The following is a 20,312-nucleotide window of genomic DNA, read 5'->3' as shown; positions in this document are numbered from 1 at the left end:
AACTCTAACACTAACAGTAATCCTAACCCTAACCCTAACCCTAACCTTATCCCTATCCCTATCCTCAAAAAAAAAAAAATCATAGTCACAACCTTATGAGAACACTATTGCAAACATAAAACTGACACTAACACTAACACTGACCTTTTCCCCAGCTCAGCCCTATCCCTACACCTAACCTGTGAGGGTGTATCTTGACATATCTAGAGTACTGATATAGAATGCTTGGATGCTGTGGTTCTATGAGTTACATCTCTTTCACATGTGAGAATACTGTGATCCTGATAGAGAAGGCTTTTTTAATGGGTGTTACAGCTGTTAGAGCATGTTTGAGTGGTTTGGACCTGTGCTTGCGTACACTGACGGTATTTCGTGTAGTATAACAATAAGCAATTTTGTGCAACACTGAAGAAGAGCATGAAAACTATGCCATAAAGAGAGCATTTGCTTACTGCTGTTAGTTTAATATTGATTGCAATGGTAGGGCTTGCCTGTAGTAACACTGTGAGATAATGCTCCGAGCATAGACATTTTGTGGGACACTATTTTTGAGTGTTGGGATCCTGTGCATGAGTATTGTGAAAATCTGTGTGCCCTTTGACAGTACATTTGCGAGTCTATATACACGGTAGATGAACTATGACATTGAACGGGAGTAATTTCACAGTGTGATAGTTGTCTATTATAGTCCTTGTGAACGTAGTGTACCTGTGTGTCAGTGGTTCCTATACAGTAGCCCTGGTAAAACACTGTGTGAGTCTGCTCGGACTGAGTGTACTTAGTCATTTTGTCAGAGTGTTGAAAGGTATGTGTGAGATTGTTGTGACTGCAGGTGTCAGTGCGGTTACACCCACCTAAAGTGCTTATCCTATATGAGAGACTACACTCACAGTTAACTTCGTGCATTGTCAAAGTGTTAGAGTGTTGAAACTGTGTTAGTGACTGATGTGAAACTGTGCATCCATGCTGTAACACAGTGTGAGTAGGTAAAACTGCATTGCTGATAACTCTAACACTAACAGTAGTCCTAACCCTAACTCTAACCCTTCAAAGCAAAACATAGTCACAAACCTAATGAGAACACTATTACAAACATAAATCTGACACTAACACTAATATTTACCCTTTCCCCAGCTCAGCCCTATCCCTACACCTAATCTGTGAGGGAGTACCTTGACACTATTCTAGAGTCCTAAGTTAAAATGCTGTGATTTTATGAGTTACATCTCTTTCACATGTGCAAGTACTGTGATCCTGATTGAGAAGGCTTTATTAATGGGTGTGACAGCTGTTAGAGCATGGTTGAGTGGTTTTGACTTGTGCTTGTGTACATTGACAGTATTTCTTGTATTATAACAATATGCAATTTCGTGCAACACTAAGAAGAGAGGGAACACTGTGCCATAATGAGAGCATTTTCGTTACTGCTGTTAGTTTCATAATGAGTGCAATGATAGTGTTTGCCTGTTGTAACACTGAGATAATGCTCCCATGCAGAGAGATTTTGTGGGACACTATTGTTGAGTGTTGGGATCCTGTGCTTGAGTATTGTGATATTCTGTGCACATTTTGACAGTACGTTAGCGAGTCTGGATACAAGGTAGGTGAAGTGTGACATTGAACGGGAGTAATTTCACATTGTGCTAGTTGGCTATTATAGTGCTTGTGAATGTAGTGTACCTGTGTGTCAGTGGTTCCTACACCGTAGCTAAAGAGATGGCTCAAACAAAACCAACCAACCAAAACAAAATTCAAGTAAGTTTAATCATTTTGCACCTCTACAAAAAATCCTACAATATTTACCTATTGTATCAAATGAAAAATAAATGGATATTTCCTTTTCTCCTCTGCTCTCTAGCCACTATGGTGTAGGGAGGGCCCTTCTTTGATGGCTCTCTATGTGCTTAATAATGCTTCATTGTCGATCTTCCAGAGAACTTACCGCCTTTGTGGGAATTTTTTTGTTTTTTGTTTTGTTTTTGTTTTTGTTTTTGTGAACAGGGTCTCCTGGTTGGCTGGCAACTTGCTACTTAGGCAGATCTATCCTAGAACTCACAGTTATCCACTTGCCTATCCAGTGCTGGGGTCAAATGTGTGTTCCGCTATATTACTGGCTATTTTGTTAATACTTAATACTGTGTCAATTTATCCTCCTTTTAGTGCTGGGGTGTTTTCTTTAACAACTATCACTATCTAATGTGCTATAAGTAAATTATTGTGTTTATTATCTTTAGCACAAATAAAATACAGGTTGAAAACAGAGAGTCTTTTATACATTCTTAATTTTTTTTATTATTTTATTTATTTTGTCTTCAAGTGTGCTTGTGCATTACATCCATACAATGCCTCCAGAGGCCAGAATAGGGTGTGTGATCCCCTGGAACTGGGCCTACAGGATTTGTGAGCAGCCATGTGGATACTGGTAATAAAACTTGGATCTTTGTCTGGAAAAGCAGCTAGTGCTCTTAATCACTCAGCAATCTTTCCACCTGCAAGAATAGAGATTTTTGTCTACTGTGGTTACTAACCACCTGCAAGTGTGTCTTTATAAAGTTGCTGCTCAATATACAGTTGTCAAATGAACCTATGTTAAAGCTGTATTAGGTGTCAAGAACTGTTCTTGACACTGGGATACGACAAAAATCAAACAAAGTAAAAACAATAAAAACAAAAACCGTTCCTGCCGTCTTCTGGGACTCACACGTTTAATCAAGTCAGTAGCCTGTTTTTCAGTCTAGGCTCCACCTTTTTTGTTTCCTTTGATATTTGGGGCAAGTAACACGTGCAAGTTTTGCTCGCCTATCAGTCTTAAGAGGAAAAACAGCGCGCCAGTATTTGTACAGAATTTAGCATAAGAAATGCTTTAGTATTTTTCTTTTCTTCCAAGCCAGAGAACTGGGGGTGTTAAATCTGTTCCACACATCTAGGCCGGGTCTTCACTAGCCCTGGAGAGTCGGTAACAAGTTTCCCTAACTTTAAGTGAAGATGCTGATAGTGTGCTTTGCAGGGTAGGAATGAGAGCCAGGGAATACCTACTTGCTGTGTAGTCTTCCCGCACAAAAGCCTCATCTGGTTCCCCTAAGGTGAACAGTAGCAACAGAAGAGCTTCTACGAAAACTACAAATCCCAGCATGCTCCGCGGCATACTGCTACGGGTCCCAGCAGGTTTCGTCAGCAGAACCCCAGAAGTTCGGCCTGAGAGGGCGCCGGGCGTGCGGAGGCGCGGAAGTCAGGATTTGACGTCGCTTCGCAGACGCCACTCACGGGTCGGACGTGACGTAAGGAGGGTTCCGGCTTCTGCCTCGCCGCTGCCTCCAGTACTACGTCTGCTGTCTCTGCCGCCGTCGCCGCTGCCGCGGCTTGTTCTTCCTAAAATGGCGCCGCTGGATCTGGACAAGTATGTGGAGATAGCGCGGCAGTGCAAGTACCTTCCCGAGAACGACCTGAAGGTGAGCCGGGCCGGAGGCCGTCCTGTTTGCGAGGCAAGCCCTTTCCGGCTGTGGGGCGCCCGCCAGCCCGCCCTTGTCCCTCGGCCGGACCCCGACCGGGCACCTGGCCCTGGCGCGGCGGAGGGCGCTCCGCGTTAGGAGGCGACCCAGTCAGACGCCGAGAACCACGGGGCCCGAGTTCACCGAATGCTGGCGCGGCTCCCTGAGGGGACCCCGGGGATGTGCAGCTCCCTGGGTCCCTCAGGACTCCGAGCCCTAGCAGCCTTGCTTAGACTCTCACTTTAACACGTTCGGTCCTCGGAGACGGACCCCGCCGAGCTCCAGCGAGCTGTGCTCGCGCGATGGGGTCCGCCCAGCAGAGGTGTTAGGAGCTGACTTGCTCCAGGGACGCGGATGGCCGCAGAGTGTTTAAGTCCCTGGGAGTGGGAAGCCGGTGGGCGGGATCGGTGTGACAGTAGTAGGTCCCCATTGGTGTTTTTCAATGGTTGCTAGTGTAAGTTTTATTCCATTAATTTTGATTTAGTGTGTGTGTGGTAAATACATAAACTCTCAATCACTTGAATTCTTTTGTGCTGTTTTTATAATCATTTTAAGTCAGAGGCTTAAAACTCTTTTCAGGAAAAAAAAGTATCTTTTTGCTAATGAATTATATTTCTCCTAGGCAAGATGTTGCTCTGTGTGTATTTTCCTGTCTCATTTGATACAAGTATGCAAAATGTTTAAGACCCTGTGTATTGTTTGTGTAAAAGTACCTAACTTGTACTTAAATATTGATTGTATGCGTTACATAGTTGGCATTCACATGTTCAGCCGCCTGCATCTTTCAGTCATTAGGCTCTTCTTTCTACTTGATAAAATTGTTTTGGTTTTGTTTTCTTTCTGAGATAGATCTTAAGATAGGTCTTCTGGGGCTGGAGAGATGTCTCAGTGGTTCAGAGCACTGGTTGATCTTCCAGAAGAAATTCTATTCCCAGCAAGGACATGGAGGTTAACTCCTGTTCAAGGGATGTGATTCCCTCTTCTGGTCTCTACAAGCACCAAGGCACACACCTGTTTCACAGACATACATGCAGCCAAAAAGCCATACACATAAAATAAAAGTAAATCTTTTTTTAAAAAATGGCCTCCAACCCATTAAGTACCATGAATTCTGATCCTCTTGCTTCCACTTCTCAAATGCTACAATCTAAACTATATGCCTGATTTAGTTTTAGTTAGTGTTTGGAGGGAGATGAATAAGTGCACATGGTGCCTTTGAAGGTCAGAGGCACAAGATAACCCAGGAGCTATAATTACAGGCAGTTTGTGAGCCACCAGATGTAGGTGATGAAAACTGAACTCGGGTGCTCTATACAGACTTAAGTGTTGAGCCGTCTCTTTAGTGTTTTGTTTTTTTTTTTGTTTGTTTGTTTGTTTTGTTTTGAGCGCGCGCGCGCGCGCGCACACACACACACACACACAGAGTATCATATAGCCCAAGCTTGCCTTGAACCACTGGTTCTGCTTCTACCTTAATAGTGGTTTGTTTTGTTTTATTTTATTGTGGTATGAGGATTGAACTGATTTTTTAAAAAGATTTGTTATTTTTATTTATGTATTTGTATGTGTACCTGTGTGAATTTATTTTTAATATGTGTGTGCTGGTGCTGGCAGAGGCAGAAAGCATCCTATTCCCTAGAATTTGATTTATACGTGGTATAAGCTAACTGATGTAGATGTGGGGAATCAAACGTGAGTCTTCTGCAAGAAAAGTAAACTTTAAATGGCTGACCATTTTTATTATTGTATGCTTTTTAATTTTATTTATTTTGTTTATCAAGACGGGGTTTCTCTCTGTAGCCCTGACTGTCCTAGAACTCGCTATAGACCAAGCTAGCCTTGAAATCAGAGATCCACCATATGTCTCTGTCAGGGTATGTGCACCTGAGTATAGACTCCCTTAGAGTCCAGAAGCATTAGATCTCTTTGGAATTGCAGTTATAGGCAGTTGTAAGCAGCCTGACGTGTGCTGGGAATAGAGCACAATTCCTTTACAAAAGTAGTATATGCTCTTAACCACTTTGTCATTTCTTCAGCACCATGTTTATCTGTTTCTTGCTAGACTTCCATACCACCACCACCCTCCTAAGTTTTTGGGTAACTACTGGATAGAATTTTTTTTTACTGTATCCTAAAAACAGTTTTACCAGATTGATTTTCATCTGCTGCCAGTCTCTGGTATATTTTCTATGTTCTTGGTTGCTTATTTATTAAGTTTTTACCCTGTAGTCCAGTTCTTGACTCAGCTATATTGCCCAGTCTAACCTTGAGCTAGCTGCAATGGCAATCTTCCTGCCTCGGTCTCCTGAGTGTTGGAATTACAAAGATGTGCCAGCATTCTTGACTATCTAGTGTTTATGAAATTCAGTTTTAGTGACTCTTGGTGGCAAATGTGTTTATTCCCAACACTCAGAAACAAGAGGCAAGTGGATCTCTGTGAGTTTGAGGCCAGCCTGGTTTACATAGTGAGTTCCAGCCCAATTTGAACTGCATAGTGAAATTCGATCTCAAATATAAAATAAATAAAAATGAAGAAAGGAAAGAAACTCAATTTTATTTGTGTTGTCTGGCATAAAGTACAAACTAAAAATAGGTAAACCAAGGAAATATTCTAAGAGATTTTCTTTTTTTTTTATGTGTATAAATGTTGTGTTCAAATGTTTTGTCTGTATCATGTGCATGCCTGGTGTATGAGGGAGTTAGAAGAGGTCTTCAGATCTCCTGGAATTAGTTTCTGGGTGGTTACAAGCCACCATGTTGGTGCTTGAAATTGAACCCAGGTCTCTGTAAGACCAACAAGTGCTCTTAACCACTGAGCCATTTGTCCAGCCTTGAGTCTTAAAAAAGAATTTTGTGTGTGATTTTCATTTATATTTTATGTATGTGGACATTTTACTTGTATGTATGTCTGTGTACCACCTGCGTGCAGACCATAAGAGGCTCTCTTGGGACTGGAGTTACAGATGGTTTGAGCTGTTTCGTGGGTGCTGGGAATTGAAACCAGAACCTCTGGAAGAGCAGGCAGTATTCTTAACTTCTGAGCCATCTCTCCAGCCCCTAGCATTGTCTTTTTTGAGGTCTTAATGCCAAAATTCTATCAGAAGGAAAAGAGAAATAATTGGAGACACTTAATAAATAGTACCAAAAAGATCATTGTACACGCTAGTCAAAACCTCTATCACTAAGCTATGACCTTAATCCTGTAAATGCTTGCCTTTGTCACCCTTAATTTTGGGTAGAACCTTAATTCTGGAGAGGTGGTTCAGAGGTTAAGAACACCTAGGTTCAATCCCAGCACTCATATGGCATTATTTATAGCAGTCTTCCTGCCTCTGTCATGTGCTAAGAACACACAAATATGCCCCTGAGTTAATCTGGACCTCATCCACCACCACCAAAAAAAAAAAGTTTATGGATACTAGAAAAAAAAGTAAGTTTTGACATGTTGTTAATATGTGACTAACTAAAAGGAAAAGTCAACTTAGAGAAAACTGAGAAAACTATTACCGAGATACATTCTTCCTTTTCTTATTTTTGAAACAGGGTCTCCCTGTGTTGCCTGGCCTGGCCTGGAAATTACTAAGTAGCCAAGGCTGGCCTTGAACTGCTTGCCTCTGCCTGCTAAGTGTTATGATTAAAGGTATGGACCTCTATAGCTAGCTATTACATGTGGTAAGAATCTGACAAAATCTTGAAAAAGGTGTCTGAATGGATTTTTTCTGATTATTCTGAAGAAATTCTTGAGGGATTTCTTTCCTTCTTTTTTGTTTGTTTGTTTGTTTTTGTTTTTGTTTTTTTGGCTTTGATTCCCCCCCCCCCCCCAAGACAGTGTTTCTTTGTTTAGCCCTTGGCTGTCCTAGAACTCACTCTGTAGACCATGCTGGCCTCAAACTCAGAGAGATCCACCGGCCTCTTTCTCCCAAATGCTGGGATTACAGGATGCACCACCTGGCCTCTTGAGGGATTTCTAAGGGCAGTAAAAGGGAAGTTTTAGAAATAATATTCTAGCAACATTGTGGATCTTGGACTGGAATGGGACATAAGTCTTGTAAAAACAGGTGTAATGGCAAAGATCTGTAATACCAGCACCTAGAAGGCAGGGGGGGGGGGGGTCACATGTTCAAGGTCTCCTTCAGCTACATAAAGAACCTGAGTCAAGTGAGACCCTATCTCTGACAAACAAAAAAGAACAATAAATTTGAGGATCAAGAGTGAACAAGGAGAATGGGAGACAATGAATATGTATTTTGAGGAAGAAGTAGAGAAGAGAAATAAGATCTTCTGAAAGTGAGGCCATGAATCTGTTATTACCTTAGGATTAAGAACTGACTGAACATGATAGGAAGAGGAACATAATTTGCCCTGAATTTGAAAATCTATTTTTTAGATTGTGACCATTTTGAACAGTAAAAAAAACCCATGTTTTCTACAAACAAAACACTAAACAAAGCTCTGAAGGCTGTCTTGTCCACAGTGTGCCTGGGCTCTGTGAGGCCACTGCAGGTGCAGTTGCTGACCTGCAAAGGGTATATATTGAAGTTTCATAGACTTTTATTTTGTGAGTATTTGATAGGAACTTATTATGCTACTTCTGTTATTTGTTCTGCTTTGTTGCACTAGAGATAGAATCCAGGGCCTCTTGATTGTTAGGCAGTTTTCTGTCACTGAGCCATATCCCTATCTGTAAGTTCCTGATGAATCAAAGAGATGAAAAGCAGTGCTGTAGCTTAAGGACATTGCTGTCTAAGTGCTCATTTAGAACTAGCATTCATAGGAAGCAGTTACAATTGTACTCTATTTAGCATACCTGGGTTGGGTGACATGCCTTCTTCAGGCACTGAGCCTTTAAGATTGACAAGGTTTCTTGGTTGATGTTCTTTAGTTTATGGTGCAGGCAGTGTGGACCAACAGTTAAGGAGTTGTTACAGACTAGGAGAGCCAGCCTCAGTTGGGCATAAAATCTGGCATATTAGAATGTTAGAACCATGGATCCTTTCAGGATTCCACTTAGGAATATGATCCATTTCAAAATGTTTATTAAATGATAACTGGTTTGTTACAAAAAGAATAGCAGATGTGTTTCCAAAGATGTGATCAATAGAGCAGTAAAATATAGTAAAGGAAAAACAAGTTAAAAAATAAGTTAAGATGGAGCCAGCAGTGAAAGATATATATATATCTGTGTGGTTATGTAAAATAAAAACAGAAATGAGCAGGTTGTTTCCTAAAGATTAGACACTTAAGTACTCTAGAAGCTGACTAATTTTATAACTAAAGTGTTTTAAGATTGTAAAAACCAGATTGTAAGAAATCACTGCCCTTGATAGAGAGAACAGAAGAATTCCTCTCTTAGGTCCTACCTAAAAGCTGATCACAGTATCTTGTGTGTCTTGTTGATACTTTACACAGTCACATGCTCCATAGAAGCTTTATTCGATAATGAAAACATGTTACTACAGATTGATCGCATGGCATTAAAGTATAATTTTGGAGGAAAAAAAATAGAAAAGGAGGGTAGTATGAGGCTGGTGAAAACAGGCCTCCCTAGGTCAGGGCTTTTTAAACTTTTTCACTTACAAACCCTTTTTTGTCCAAGAGTTTTATGAAACCCTGGGTATACAAGTCTATAAGTTTATAAGTCAGACACTTTTACTCATAATTATAAAAAATTACTTTTAAAATCACTTTAAAAATAAATCCTTGGAAGCCAGGCCAGTGTAGTGATAAGCACCTTCAATCCCTGCACTCAGGAATTCAGAGGCAGGTTAATTCCCTGAGTTTGAGGCCAGCCTGGTTTACAGAGCGAGTTCCAAGACAGCCAGAACTACATAGAGAAACTCTGTCTCAAAAAACCAAAATTACTACTACTGCTACCAATAGTAATAAGTTATTTGGTGACCATGTAATTTTACCACTTATTAAAATGGAAGGAAATTTACATACTGGTAAAACAGATGTGCTTGTTTGTAAGTTTGTTTATAAGTCTTGGCTGAATATTTGATACTGTAAGACAACATTTTAAACATTGATGAATATCTTGATTTTATAATGATGACAATGCCACTATATATTTATATATTACAGAATGACAGAACTGTTTCAGAGATTATTGGAAATTCTGTCTTAATCCCACACCAAAGTTAATTTAGTGACTTTAGAAAATGAAACTAAAACTGAACAGGTGATGCACATTTTTGATCCCAACACTCAGGAGGCAGAGGAAGGTGGATTTCTGTGAGTTCAAGACCACCCTGGTCTACGTAGGGACTTATAGGACAGCCAGGGCTCTAAAGTCCCTGTCTCAAAAGAAAAGAAAGATAGAAGAGGAAGAATTGAAACTAAAAGCAACTACTCAAGCAGTGGTTTTTGTTTATTCATTAATTTTAGTTTTTTTTTTTTTTTTTTTTTTTTTTTGTCTGTTTGAGGCAAGGTCTCACATAGCCCAGGTTGATCTCCCAACTATATAGTTGAAGATGTCCTTGAAGTCCTCTCATTCCCTGCAAAGCACTGGGATTATAGAACACACCACTGTGCCCAGTTTATATGGTACTGAGTATCAAACACAGGGCTTTGCATGTATTTGGCAGACACTCTGCTGAATGAGCTACATCATTAGCCCTGCCTTAAGTATATTCTAAACTTTTTGTATTTTACATACTTTTGTTTTGTTTGTTTGTTTTGTTTTTTGAGACAGGGTTTCTCTATGTAACCTCAGCTATCCTAGAACTAGCTCTTATAGACCAGACTGGCCTCAGACTCAGGAATCAATCTGCCTCTGAATTCCTAAGTGCAGGGATTGAAGGTGCTTATCACTACACCTGCCTCTGCCTCCCAAGTGCTGGCATTAAAGGCATTCACCACCACCTTATATTTGTTTTTAAAATCTTTTATTATACTGATCACTTCACTCTTTTATCAGACTAATTTAATTATAATAGCCTTAGAATATACTTTAATAGCTGATGTGTCAATAACCTTAATATCAGTATTTTCCAAAATTAGTCTGGTAAATTTTTTTCTCTGACGGTAACTTTTATTAGCTGTAAAGAACCTAGTATACATTGTGTCTTGCTCATTTCACAAATAATAGCACAATTTGAGGAACACTGCAGTATTATACTCCATAAGAAAAAAATTACATGCTAAATTAATGTTTTATAATTCCTGATAAAGAATTTTCACTGGAGATACAAAATTACAGGGACTTGGCTTTTGTTAATTTTAAGATATAATGTTTAGTGATAGATACATGTAAGTATACTGTGATTTATAGTTTATTTCAACAATGTTTCAAACACTTATTTACCTTTTGTTTATTGACCTTGTGAAAGAGCACACAATCCAAATGCAACTCAGAATGGTGATTTTACGCTTCCGATTTTAAAACTACTGTAGTAATTTATACAATTAAGAACAAGATAAAAATCAGATCAAATGATAGCTTACTTGATTTTAGCATACTTGAGAAAGTAACATCAAAAGGCTCATGAAACAGATAATACACATTTAAAAATAAACATTTTGGTTTTTTGCTTACAATTTTACTTTTTTATGATTAATACAGGCAACATGGTTCTTAATATCTTTTTACTTTTGTCTATAAAAATAAAATCTTTAACATTCCTAAGTTACTTTTTCCAATAAAGAAACTGTTACCATTTAAGTGGCAGGAAGTAACTGATTTTAAAGTCAGTGGCACAAATTACATACATACAGGATGATATAAGAAATACAGTGTTAGTAAGGAATTAAGAATATAGTACAGTACCGGCTGTATCTAAGAGGTAGAATTCTTACTCACAATCTTACAGAAAAGATGCAGGAGACTAAGTGTACTCTGCTTAATCAATTAGGGAACCTCCAGCTGGCTTCTCTTGTATATAAAATGGAAAAGGGGGCTTTTTTAGTAGTGGTCTCATTGACCTTTGTTCTCCATGTGCTATAGAAGCTTTGCTTAGAATACTGGAGCATTTTCTTGGCCAGTTACTGATCATAAATGGCATTCATTTCATGTTTTGAAAAGCCTCTGAATAGGGAAAAATAAATTTCTAGTCTTACCCCAAGGGCCCTATCTCTGTGCTATTCTAAAGCATAAATTGTAAATGAAGTATTTTCTGGGTACCATATTTGTGTGTGTCTGTGCAGGGTAGTGCAAGATCATTATTGCTCAATAGGAATTATGGCATATAATACACATAAATTATATATATATATATATATATGATGGGTTCAATACCCAGATTTTACTGGATTATTTCTAGTTGACAATACAGTTATCATAATTATAAATGGGTGTAACTTAAGTTCTGTTTCATGATGAAGTTAAAATTACTAATACTTGAATAAGTCTGTACTACAGACTAATAAACTAGAAAGGCAGAGCATTTTATATGTATTGGCTTTTATATCCATCTTGTATGTTTATAATTTGGGATTGTTCCAATCCTTCAAAGTCAGTATGTAATCATAGGTAATTTTGTGAAAGTTATAATAAAAACCATAATAGATATGTATACCCAGTGCTAAATCTCATGGTAGGATGTGCATTTTATAAAATCTACTTGAACATTAATAATTCAAAACAATAACTAGAAGATAAAAACTATGAGAAATACAATTTCTTCCAGTGCATGTCAAATTACTCTCCTCTGTTTTCTATTAGAATTGGGGTGGCAAGAAGAGCCCATCTAATTCCAAATGTCACGGTTCTATTTGGGTGAACTTTTTGTATTTGATATTCTCAAGTTTATCTCTGCTTTTTCCTCATGGTTCTGATGCTTTTGAGAACTTAGGAGCTATTTATTTATGCTAAGGTCAGATCTATTCACCTCACATCTGCTGGTAACAATGTATTATCAAAGCCAATAGCTAGCTATTGGCCAGGTGGTGATAGCACACACCTTTATCCCAGCACTAGGGAGGCAGAGATAGGCAGATAGGCAGCCTGGTCTACAGAGTGAGTTCCAGGACAGCCAGGGCTACACAGATAAACCCTGTCTGGAAACAAAGAAAAAACAATGAAAAACAATAACTGTGTAAAAACCAATAAAACACTTTTGATGGGTAATATAAAAATACATTCATTTAACCCCAAATTTAATCTTAGCTAATGTCTAGACAGAATGCATCCTATTTATAAACATTAACTACTACCCTTTATATATCTTCACATAAGAAGACCTTTGTAATGTTATTTCAAATAGAAAGACATTGCCTAATTTTTCTATGAGGAAAGAGTGTCTTTCCAGTTTTAATTATCAAAATGTCAGCTTTTGGAAATGTAGATACAGTGTATAAAAACTATTACTTTTTGGATATGTTTCACATTATATTTGGTTATAAAAATCTTTATTAAAAATAGCTGGGGCAGTGGTGGTATGTCTTTCATCTCTGTTGTTCTTTTGATACAGCTAATGCCTAAGAAACACAAACATGAGACTCAGCGCCCACGTGGAGTTTATTGAGAGAAGGGAGAGAAAGAGAGGGTAGCTAGCTGGTGGCCAACCGAAAGCAGGAGAGAGAGAGAAAGAGCAAGGGGGGGAGCAGAGAGAGAGCAAGAGGGGGAACAAGAGAGAGCAAGAGAGAAACCAGAGAGAGGGGCGCATTTGGCGCCCTTGCTTTAAAAGGGGGCTTGCGCATGCATAACTGAGTCCTCTGGCAGCCAGGTAAAGCTTGAGCCACCAGGTAAGGCTGACATAGTGATGACACAGCCATGAGTGTCCCGCCCATGGTCGGGGTCAGGGGTCAGCTGGCTGCTAGTTCCTAACAATCTCAGCACTTGAGAGGCAGAGGCAGGCAGATCTGAGTTTGAAACCAGTCTGGTCTACAGAGCTAGTTTCAGGACAGCCAGGGCTCTACAGAGTAACCCTGTCTTGAAAAAAAAGAAAAATCTTAAAAATATAATTTCAGTGGTATACTTACTTCTGTTTACTTTTTTTGGAGAGATGTAATAGAGAAAAAAAATGATCTATTTAGTTCTCGATTATATAATTTTCAAATGATTTCTAACCTAAGAAAGCTCTGGGTAAAAAGCAAAGTGGTGATGTGTTTAAGAATATTGCTCATTCATGTAATTCATATATGATATTTGGGAAATATTTTGAACTTAGGAAAATAGGTAACATGGCTTCATTCAATTAAGTCTAATTAAGTCTAAATTTTATATGATATTCTGTTTTACACTTAAGTGTATAACTGGGTTAATAAAGTTATCTGGACATAAAATAAGGATTCTTCTCTTATATTACATATCTTACACTTATTTTCTGAAAATGTTATGGAAAAGACTAGTAATGCTTTTGACTGTAACAATGTATTAGGATGTTCTGCCTCTTTTGTTTTTTCAAAGTTAAGTAATCTGTATTGGAGTTTTAAGTTCTACTTTTCATCTTATCTTGAAGATAGCCTATAAACTTGAATAGCTGACACCACCACCATGACCATCAAATTAACCACAGAGCTTCAAATGCTCTAAGCAGTGTTTATATGTGGCCATTTTTGCTTAGTCTGGACTTGATGCTTTTGATGGATTCCAGGATGTCCTCGAGTTTCATCTCCAGCACATCTGTGTCAGTAATATATTTTTTCCATTCTTCTTGTTCTTGAGCCTCCTCTCCCATGTTATCCAGGATCAATTAAAAAAAAAAATTACCTTCTCAGAAATGGTGCTGAATGTGTTATCAAAGCAGAACATTTAGTCACCAACTTCGGTCTCTATGGTTTAAACACCATCTGTTTTTCTTTGCCCTCTGGTGAGGCAAGATAGAAATCAGTATCTAATTCTGCTCCATCTAAAACCTGGTACTCAATCTCCAAGGAGGCCTTGGGCGGCATAGGCTGGTAGAAGCACTCCTTCTGGCCTGCCAGAAGCTTGAAGGTGAAGTCTCTGTCCAAAGAGGGCCTGAAGCCAGCTGCTGCCCGTCCCCCCCCCCGTGGTCCCGTCCCGTCCGTCCCCGTCCCGTCCCCCCCGCCGCCCTCCCCCCCCCCCCCGCGCAGCAGCGCTGGAGGTAAAGCGGCCAGGAAGAACACTGGGAAAGGCAGCCAGATCTGGCCACCCATCCCTATTGGAGCAGCGTTATGGGCGTGTGGGGTGCTAGCACCTCTGCTCTGAAGCCCCAGGGAACTTTCGGCCCATGTGGCTCTTGCTGTCCTCCACTGGGCTGGGTGAGGGCGGGGCTGCCGTTCTAGTCTGGTAATTTTAAAGGGTTTTTTTTTTTTTTTTTTTTTTAACCCCCAACAGATAAGTTTGCTAGTTTAAAGTCCTCCTGCCACCCAGTCCTGCCAAGGAAATCACTATGTTAATTAAAATGTTAGGTTTCCATATTAATGAAAAGAGGCATGTGCAGTCTAGTGTACTAAGCATCAGCAAGCAGTGAACTTTCCACACTTCTATTTTCTAAAATGTGAAACCTCCCCCCCCCCCCAAGAGGTGGCAAAGTACTGAAGTTGCCCACAGTGGAAAGCACTTCACTCAGGCTCTTCCTGTTCTGCATTTTTTTCTTCTGCAATGCATGTAGACCTTGCCCAAATGTTTACTTATGAAGGGTTTTGTTTTGTTTTCATATCGTGTATACAATGTTCTGTGTGCATGCATGCCTGCAGACCAGAAAAGGGCACCAGATCTCATTACAGATGGTGGTGAGCCATCTGTAATGGTTGGGAATTGAACCCCAGACCTCTTGAAGGACAGCCAGCACTCTTAACCTCTGAGCCACATCACAAGCCCCCAAAGAATGTTTATTCTTCCTTTAATCTCTGAAAAGCTTAAAGCTCACTATAAGCTTAAGGTACTTAAGAGAGGTCATAGGGTCGTGTCAGCAATGAGATCAAGATCAGAACACAGTTCATTCTGCTTCAATAACCTCTGTCTTTAATCAGTTGCTGTACTTGCTGTTCTAGACTTGAAAGAACTGTTAGTCAAACAAACTCCATTTGCAGACTAGGGGTGCATACACGTTTTAAATGAGAGAACTACTCTACACCCAATGCTTTCCTCCAGTAAGAAATACCCCTTCTTGCAGTTAGAACAGAATTCATAGTTATGTGCATAAATCGGATTATATAAAATTTAAACCAAAAATAATCCAGGGTAATCCTAGATTCATGAAAAGAACATAAAAGACAGAAAACATGTTGGAGAACTGCAAAGGAGATAACCTATTTATCAGACTCTCCTTATTCCTGCTGCTTGGGAGCAAAATACCTGTAACTGTACCTCAGAGGTGAGCTTCTACCCATAGACTGACACAGAGTTGTGAGGCATCAAAGCCATCTCTTGTTTTATTAGTATTTTGAGAAAGGGTCTTATTGTGTACTCCTAGACTACCTAGAAGTCACTATGTAGACCAGGCTGGCCTCTGCCTCCCAAACGCTGGAATTAAAAACGTGTGCTGTCACCACTACTTCTGGCTAATTAAAATTAATTTATTTTTATTTTGTGTGTACATGTATCATGGTGAAGAGAACAACTTACAAGAGTCAGTTCTCTTCCACCATGTGGGTTCTGGGAATCAAGCTCAAGCCTTTTAGTGTTGGTAGCAAGTGTCCTTATCCACTGAGCCATCTTTCCTGCCTCCAGTAAAGCCATATTTAATGATCCTAGAGACCTCTGGTGACACACAGCATTTAATATACAGCCATTTCCTATCCTCCTTCAATCACAAAGATGCCAAATTCAGATATGTTTCACAGCCAGTAGGAGAACTTCTGGAGAGGCTACCTGCTGACAGGGAGCACTCCCAGCTCTCTTACAGGCCAGATTCACCTGCTTCCTTTCATGGTGAGTGAACTGAGTCCTAAGGTAGTGCCAACAGTCCTTACACAGTCCCTCTCATTGCCTTTAAAAATTTGTATTTTGTGTATATGGGTGTTTTGTCTTCACGTATGTCTGTGCACCTCATACATGCCTGGTTCCCTAGGAGGCCCTGAACTAGAATTACAGATGAGATTGTAAGCTGTCATACAACTCAGATTTTAACAGTTTATTTTGAAAATAAAGTAATAGGCAATTTAAAAACTAATAGACAGAGGGTCTAGACCCTACTCCAAATGACTTGACAGATTTTGATGATCCCTCTTGGAAGGCAATCCATGCAGTGAGGGGGGAATGGGATGGGAGAGGAGTCGGGGGGCATGGGAGGGACAGGGAACTGGGATTGATAATCTAAAATAAGAAAAAAAAATAGACAATTTTGAGAAGTATAATGAGTATAATGATACTCATTAAGTATGTTCATTAAAAGATGTAATGATTAAATGAGATCAGGGTAGAGGAAGGTATTTTCTTCTGCAAGTCCAGAAATGAGTTCTGCTGTCCTGCAGGTTCTTTGACTTCCTGAGTAGGGAGAAGAATCATGGCAATTAAAGCTACCTTGTAATCATGTAAATCTACAATGGCAGCCAAATGCTGGAAACTTGATGGAATTTGGTGGGCTTTCCTTTGCAAGCACAGCAAGTCCCTGTAATAAAATAGCTATACCTGTCTGATCCACATAGGCACAGGTTAGCAATGACTGTGGATCCATTTCCTGTTTTGATAACCTTTTTGCATTAACCTCATTTTTTACTGTTCTGTCATCAATGTGAGGCTTTACAGTGGACCCCACAAACCAGTCCACTCCAGTGCTGTCTGATCCTGGGAGCCCAGCAGCTACACCACTGACTTTTGTTTGCTTGCTTGCTTTTTCCTTTTGTTTTGAGACAGGGTCTCTCTACATAGCTGTGATAGTTTGAATGTAATTGGCCCCCATAATCTCATAGGAAGTGGCACTATTAGAGGTACAGCTTTGTTGAAGGCCTTTTTTGGAGGAAGTAGGCCACTGTGGGGGTGGGCTTTGAGGATCCCTATGCTCAGAATACTGCCCATTGAGTCAGTTGACTTCATATTGCCTGCAAGATTTAGGACTATTCCAATACCACATCTGCCTACAGGCTGCCATGCTCCCATCATGATGATAATAGACTGAACCTCTGAAACTGTAAACAAACCACCCTAATTAAATGTTTTCCTTATAAGAGTTGCTATGGACATGGTGTCACTTTACAGCAATAAAACCCTTAACTAAGGCAATGGCCCTGACTGGCCTGGGACTCTGTATAAACCAGGCTGTCCTGGAACTTACAGAGATCCTTCTGCACCTGCCCCAGGAGTGCTGAGATTAAAGGTGTGTGCTACCATACCTGACTATTTTTTCTAATTGCATTTTTAGTTATTTATTATATACTTATGTGGGGGTTGGGGTGGTGCAGGCACCATGGCATGCAGGTGTAGATCAGAGGACATCTTTTGGGAATTGGTTCTCTCCCTTCACTGTATGTATCACAAGAATGGAACTCGGGTTGTTAAGCTGGGTGGTAAGAGCCCTCACTTGTTGAACCAACTCTATAGCCCCTGATCTTTATGCCCCTGTTCTTCATTTCTGTAATTTTTCCATTAAAGAATTTTATGTAAGGACTAGAGAGATGGTTCAATGATTAAGAATGTTCACTATTCTTCCAGAGTACCTGGGTTCAATTCCCAGCTATCTTCATGGTGGTTCTCTACCATCTATAACTCCAGTTCCAGGGGATCAGATGCCCTCTTCTGGCCTCCACAGACACCAGGCATACATATAATACATAGACATACATGCAAGCAAAACATCTATACACATATAATAATAGTCTGGTGCATAGCTAATTGAGGCCAGTCTGAGGTAGAACCCTGTCTCAAACAACAGAAACAAAAGAATTGTACGTAAATGGAATCATGGCGTATTCAGACACTTTTTCTGACAGTGTAAATCCCTTGAAATTAATTCAGGTTTTTTGTGTAGTGATAGAGTAGTATTCTAGAGTAGTATTTTGTGTTGTACAAATGGATCCCAATTTTTATATGAACTTAGTACAATTCTCTTCAGTCATACAGTGAGTACAGACTTTTAACTTACTTTTTTTTTTTTAATTTGGAGGTGGGAGGTAGGACTAGTATATCACAGGCTGGCCTGGAGTTCTCTGTGTAGGCTTGCAAGACCCCCAAGAGACCCCAAGAGTTTGGAGCCTATCAGGGGGAAGGCCCTTGCCCCCAAGAGACGAGACCAGACCACTGGATGCAAGTGCAAGAGGTTATTTATTGTTTACACAGGTACTTGTGGACTCTTCAGTCTTTCGGGGGACTGAGCATGCCGAGGTTAAAACTCAGGCAGTTTATATAGGGTTGGGGTGGCAAGAAGCAGGCTTACAGAAGCAGAAGCATGGTTACAGGGATTTCATTGTCTCATCTAAATGTAGCAGTTGTAGTTAACCAAGAACAGTTGGTTATTCGGGTTGGGCACAAAGAATACAAAGAATTCAGTTATGACTATCTCAGCATACTGGACACTGTCCTGCTGACCTTGCTTTAGTCCAAGCTGCAGACCACAGATATCTGGTTGTCGTTGGATGAGAGCAGCACCTGGTTCCCTCCTGTACTTTTCTCATAACTTCACCTTGGCAATTAATGAGAGCAGCTCAAACAGGCAATAAGCATAGTGGGGGTCTTTCAGGCTGAGGGGGGCATTGAATTTCTAATCCTCCTGCTTCTTCCCACAGTGTTGGGTTTACAGATGAGGGCTTTTTTTTCTTTTCTTTTCTTTTTTTTTTTTTTTCTAACTTTTTATTGATTCCTTGTGGTTTTCACATCATGCATCTCCATCCCATTCATTTCTCCATTCCTCTGTATCAGGATCAGAGGGATGGATGGATGCTGGCGTGAGCCATCTCATATTCCTACTTATAGGCCTGGGTGTTTTCAGGGATGGTCAACCCACCAGCTCTTTCCCCATCTTCCCTACCAGGGTGAATTCTTCAGCTTCAGTGTTCTGGCCCCCTCTGCCCCCCCCCCCCAGTTTAGCCTATACAATAAGCAACAAGGTCCAGTTTTCCTGTTTTCATGACCTCAGGGTCTATTCACCCATACCTACCCTAACACACCCAGCTCTACTGTGTTGCCCAGGCAAGGTGCAGGGACAACTTCCCCAAGTGCTACAGCTGATGAGGGGCAGAGCTAGCAGAGTCTGCTGCAGGCAGGGAAATCTTCCACACTCACACTCAGATCTTGATCTCTGGTCAGCTCACCCATACCCCTGTTAACAGGGTCAGCTCTCCTTAGTGCTGCAGCTGTCAAACAGGCTGAGTCAGCTCACCCACCTGCCACAGGTGGGGAGGGTATCTTTCCCTTACCCATGCCATCATGTGGCAGACAAGGGGGGCAGAACCAGCTCTCACTCATGCCCTCAGGACCAGCTCACCTGCACCCCCTTACTCCCTAGCCATCCACCCCATGAACAGAGTCAGCTCTATTGTGCTGCCCAGGTGAGAGTGCAGGACCCACTCTCCTGAGTGCTACAGCCAGTAAAGGGTGGGGCCAACTCTGTGTAGCCCTGTCCTCTCAGCCTTCAGTGGTAACAGGAGCCAAAGACATAAACACACAAAGCCGCTACAGTAGGGCCTTGTACCCAGGCATGGGCCCAGGTGCAAACAGGCCACCCAACATCAGCCTGATCCTCACTGCCTTCATCTCTTCAGATCTGCCTGTCTTCATGGGATGTGAATTCTGTCTCTCTCCCATACCCCACAGGTCATATTTCCTCCTTGCTGCTCAGGGTGGGCAGGTACATGGGTCTTTTTATCCTGCTCAGTCTTAATATGGTACTGGGCTGGGTCCTGTCTTCTCCCCAGGTGTGTGCTTTTAGATGCTAGTTTAAAAAAAAAAAAAAAACTTTTATTATTGATTGAATCTATGTTACAATTTTCTTATCTATCAGAAAGGAAGGACTTGAGGTTGGGGAAGCTAAGAAGTTGGCTCAG

At 40.6% G+C, this 20,312-nt stretch overlaps 1 protein-coding gene and 1 pseudogene across 1 annotated transcript in view; one reads left to right on the top strand and one right to left on the bottom strand.

The window, feature by feature from the left end:
* Positions 1-3,311: 3,311 nt before the first annotated feature.
* Positions 3,312-20,312, top strand: part of Ppp6c (protein phosphatase 6 catalytic subunit) — a 33,012-nt gene continuing 16,011 nt past the window's right edge. The window contains exon 1 of the mRNA XM_051185386.1: positions 3,312-3,449. Coding sequence (XP_051041343.1) covers positions 3,375-3,449 — 75 coding nt within the window. The 5' untranslated portion in view covers positions 3,312-3,374. The remainder of the gene's footprint in view (positions 3,450-20,312) is intronic.
* On the bottom strand, positions 13,897-14,546 carry LOC127222867 (transmembrane emp24 domain-containing protein 5-like; annotated as a pseudogene).

The sequence above is a fragment of the Phodopus roborovskii genome, unplaced genomic scaffold, assembly GCF_943737965.1.
Source record: "Phodopus roborovskii unplaced genomic scaffold, PHOROB, whole genome shotgun sequence".
NCBI classification, from domain to species: domain Eukaryota; kingdom Metazoa; phylum Chordata; class Mammalia; order Rodentia; family Cricetidae; genus Phodopus; species Phodopus roborovskii.
Note: the sequence above shows the minus strand (reverse complement) of the source record. Positions and strands in the feature narration are given on the sequence as shown.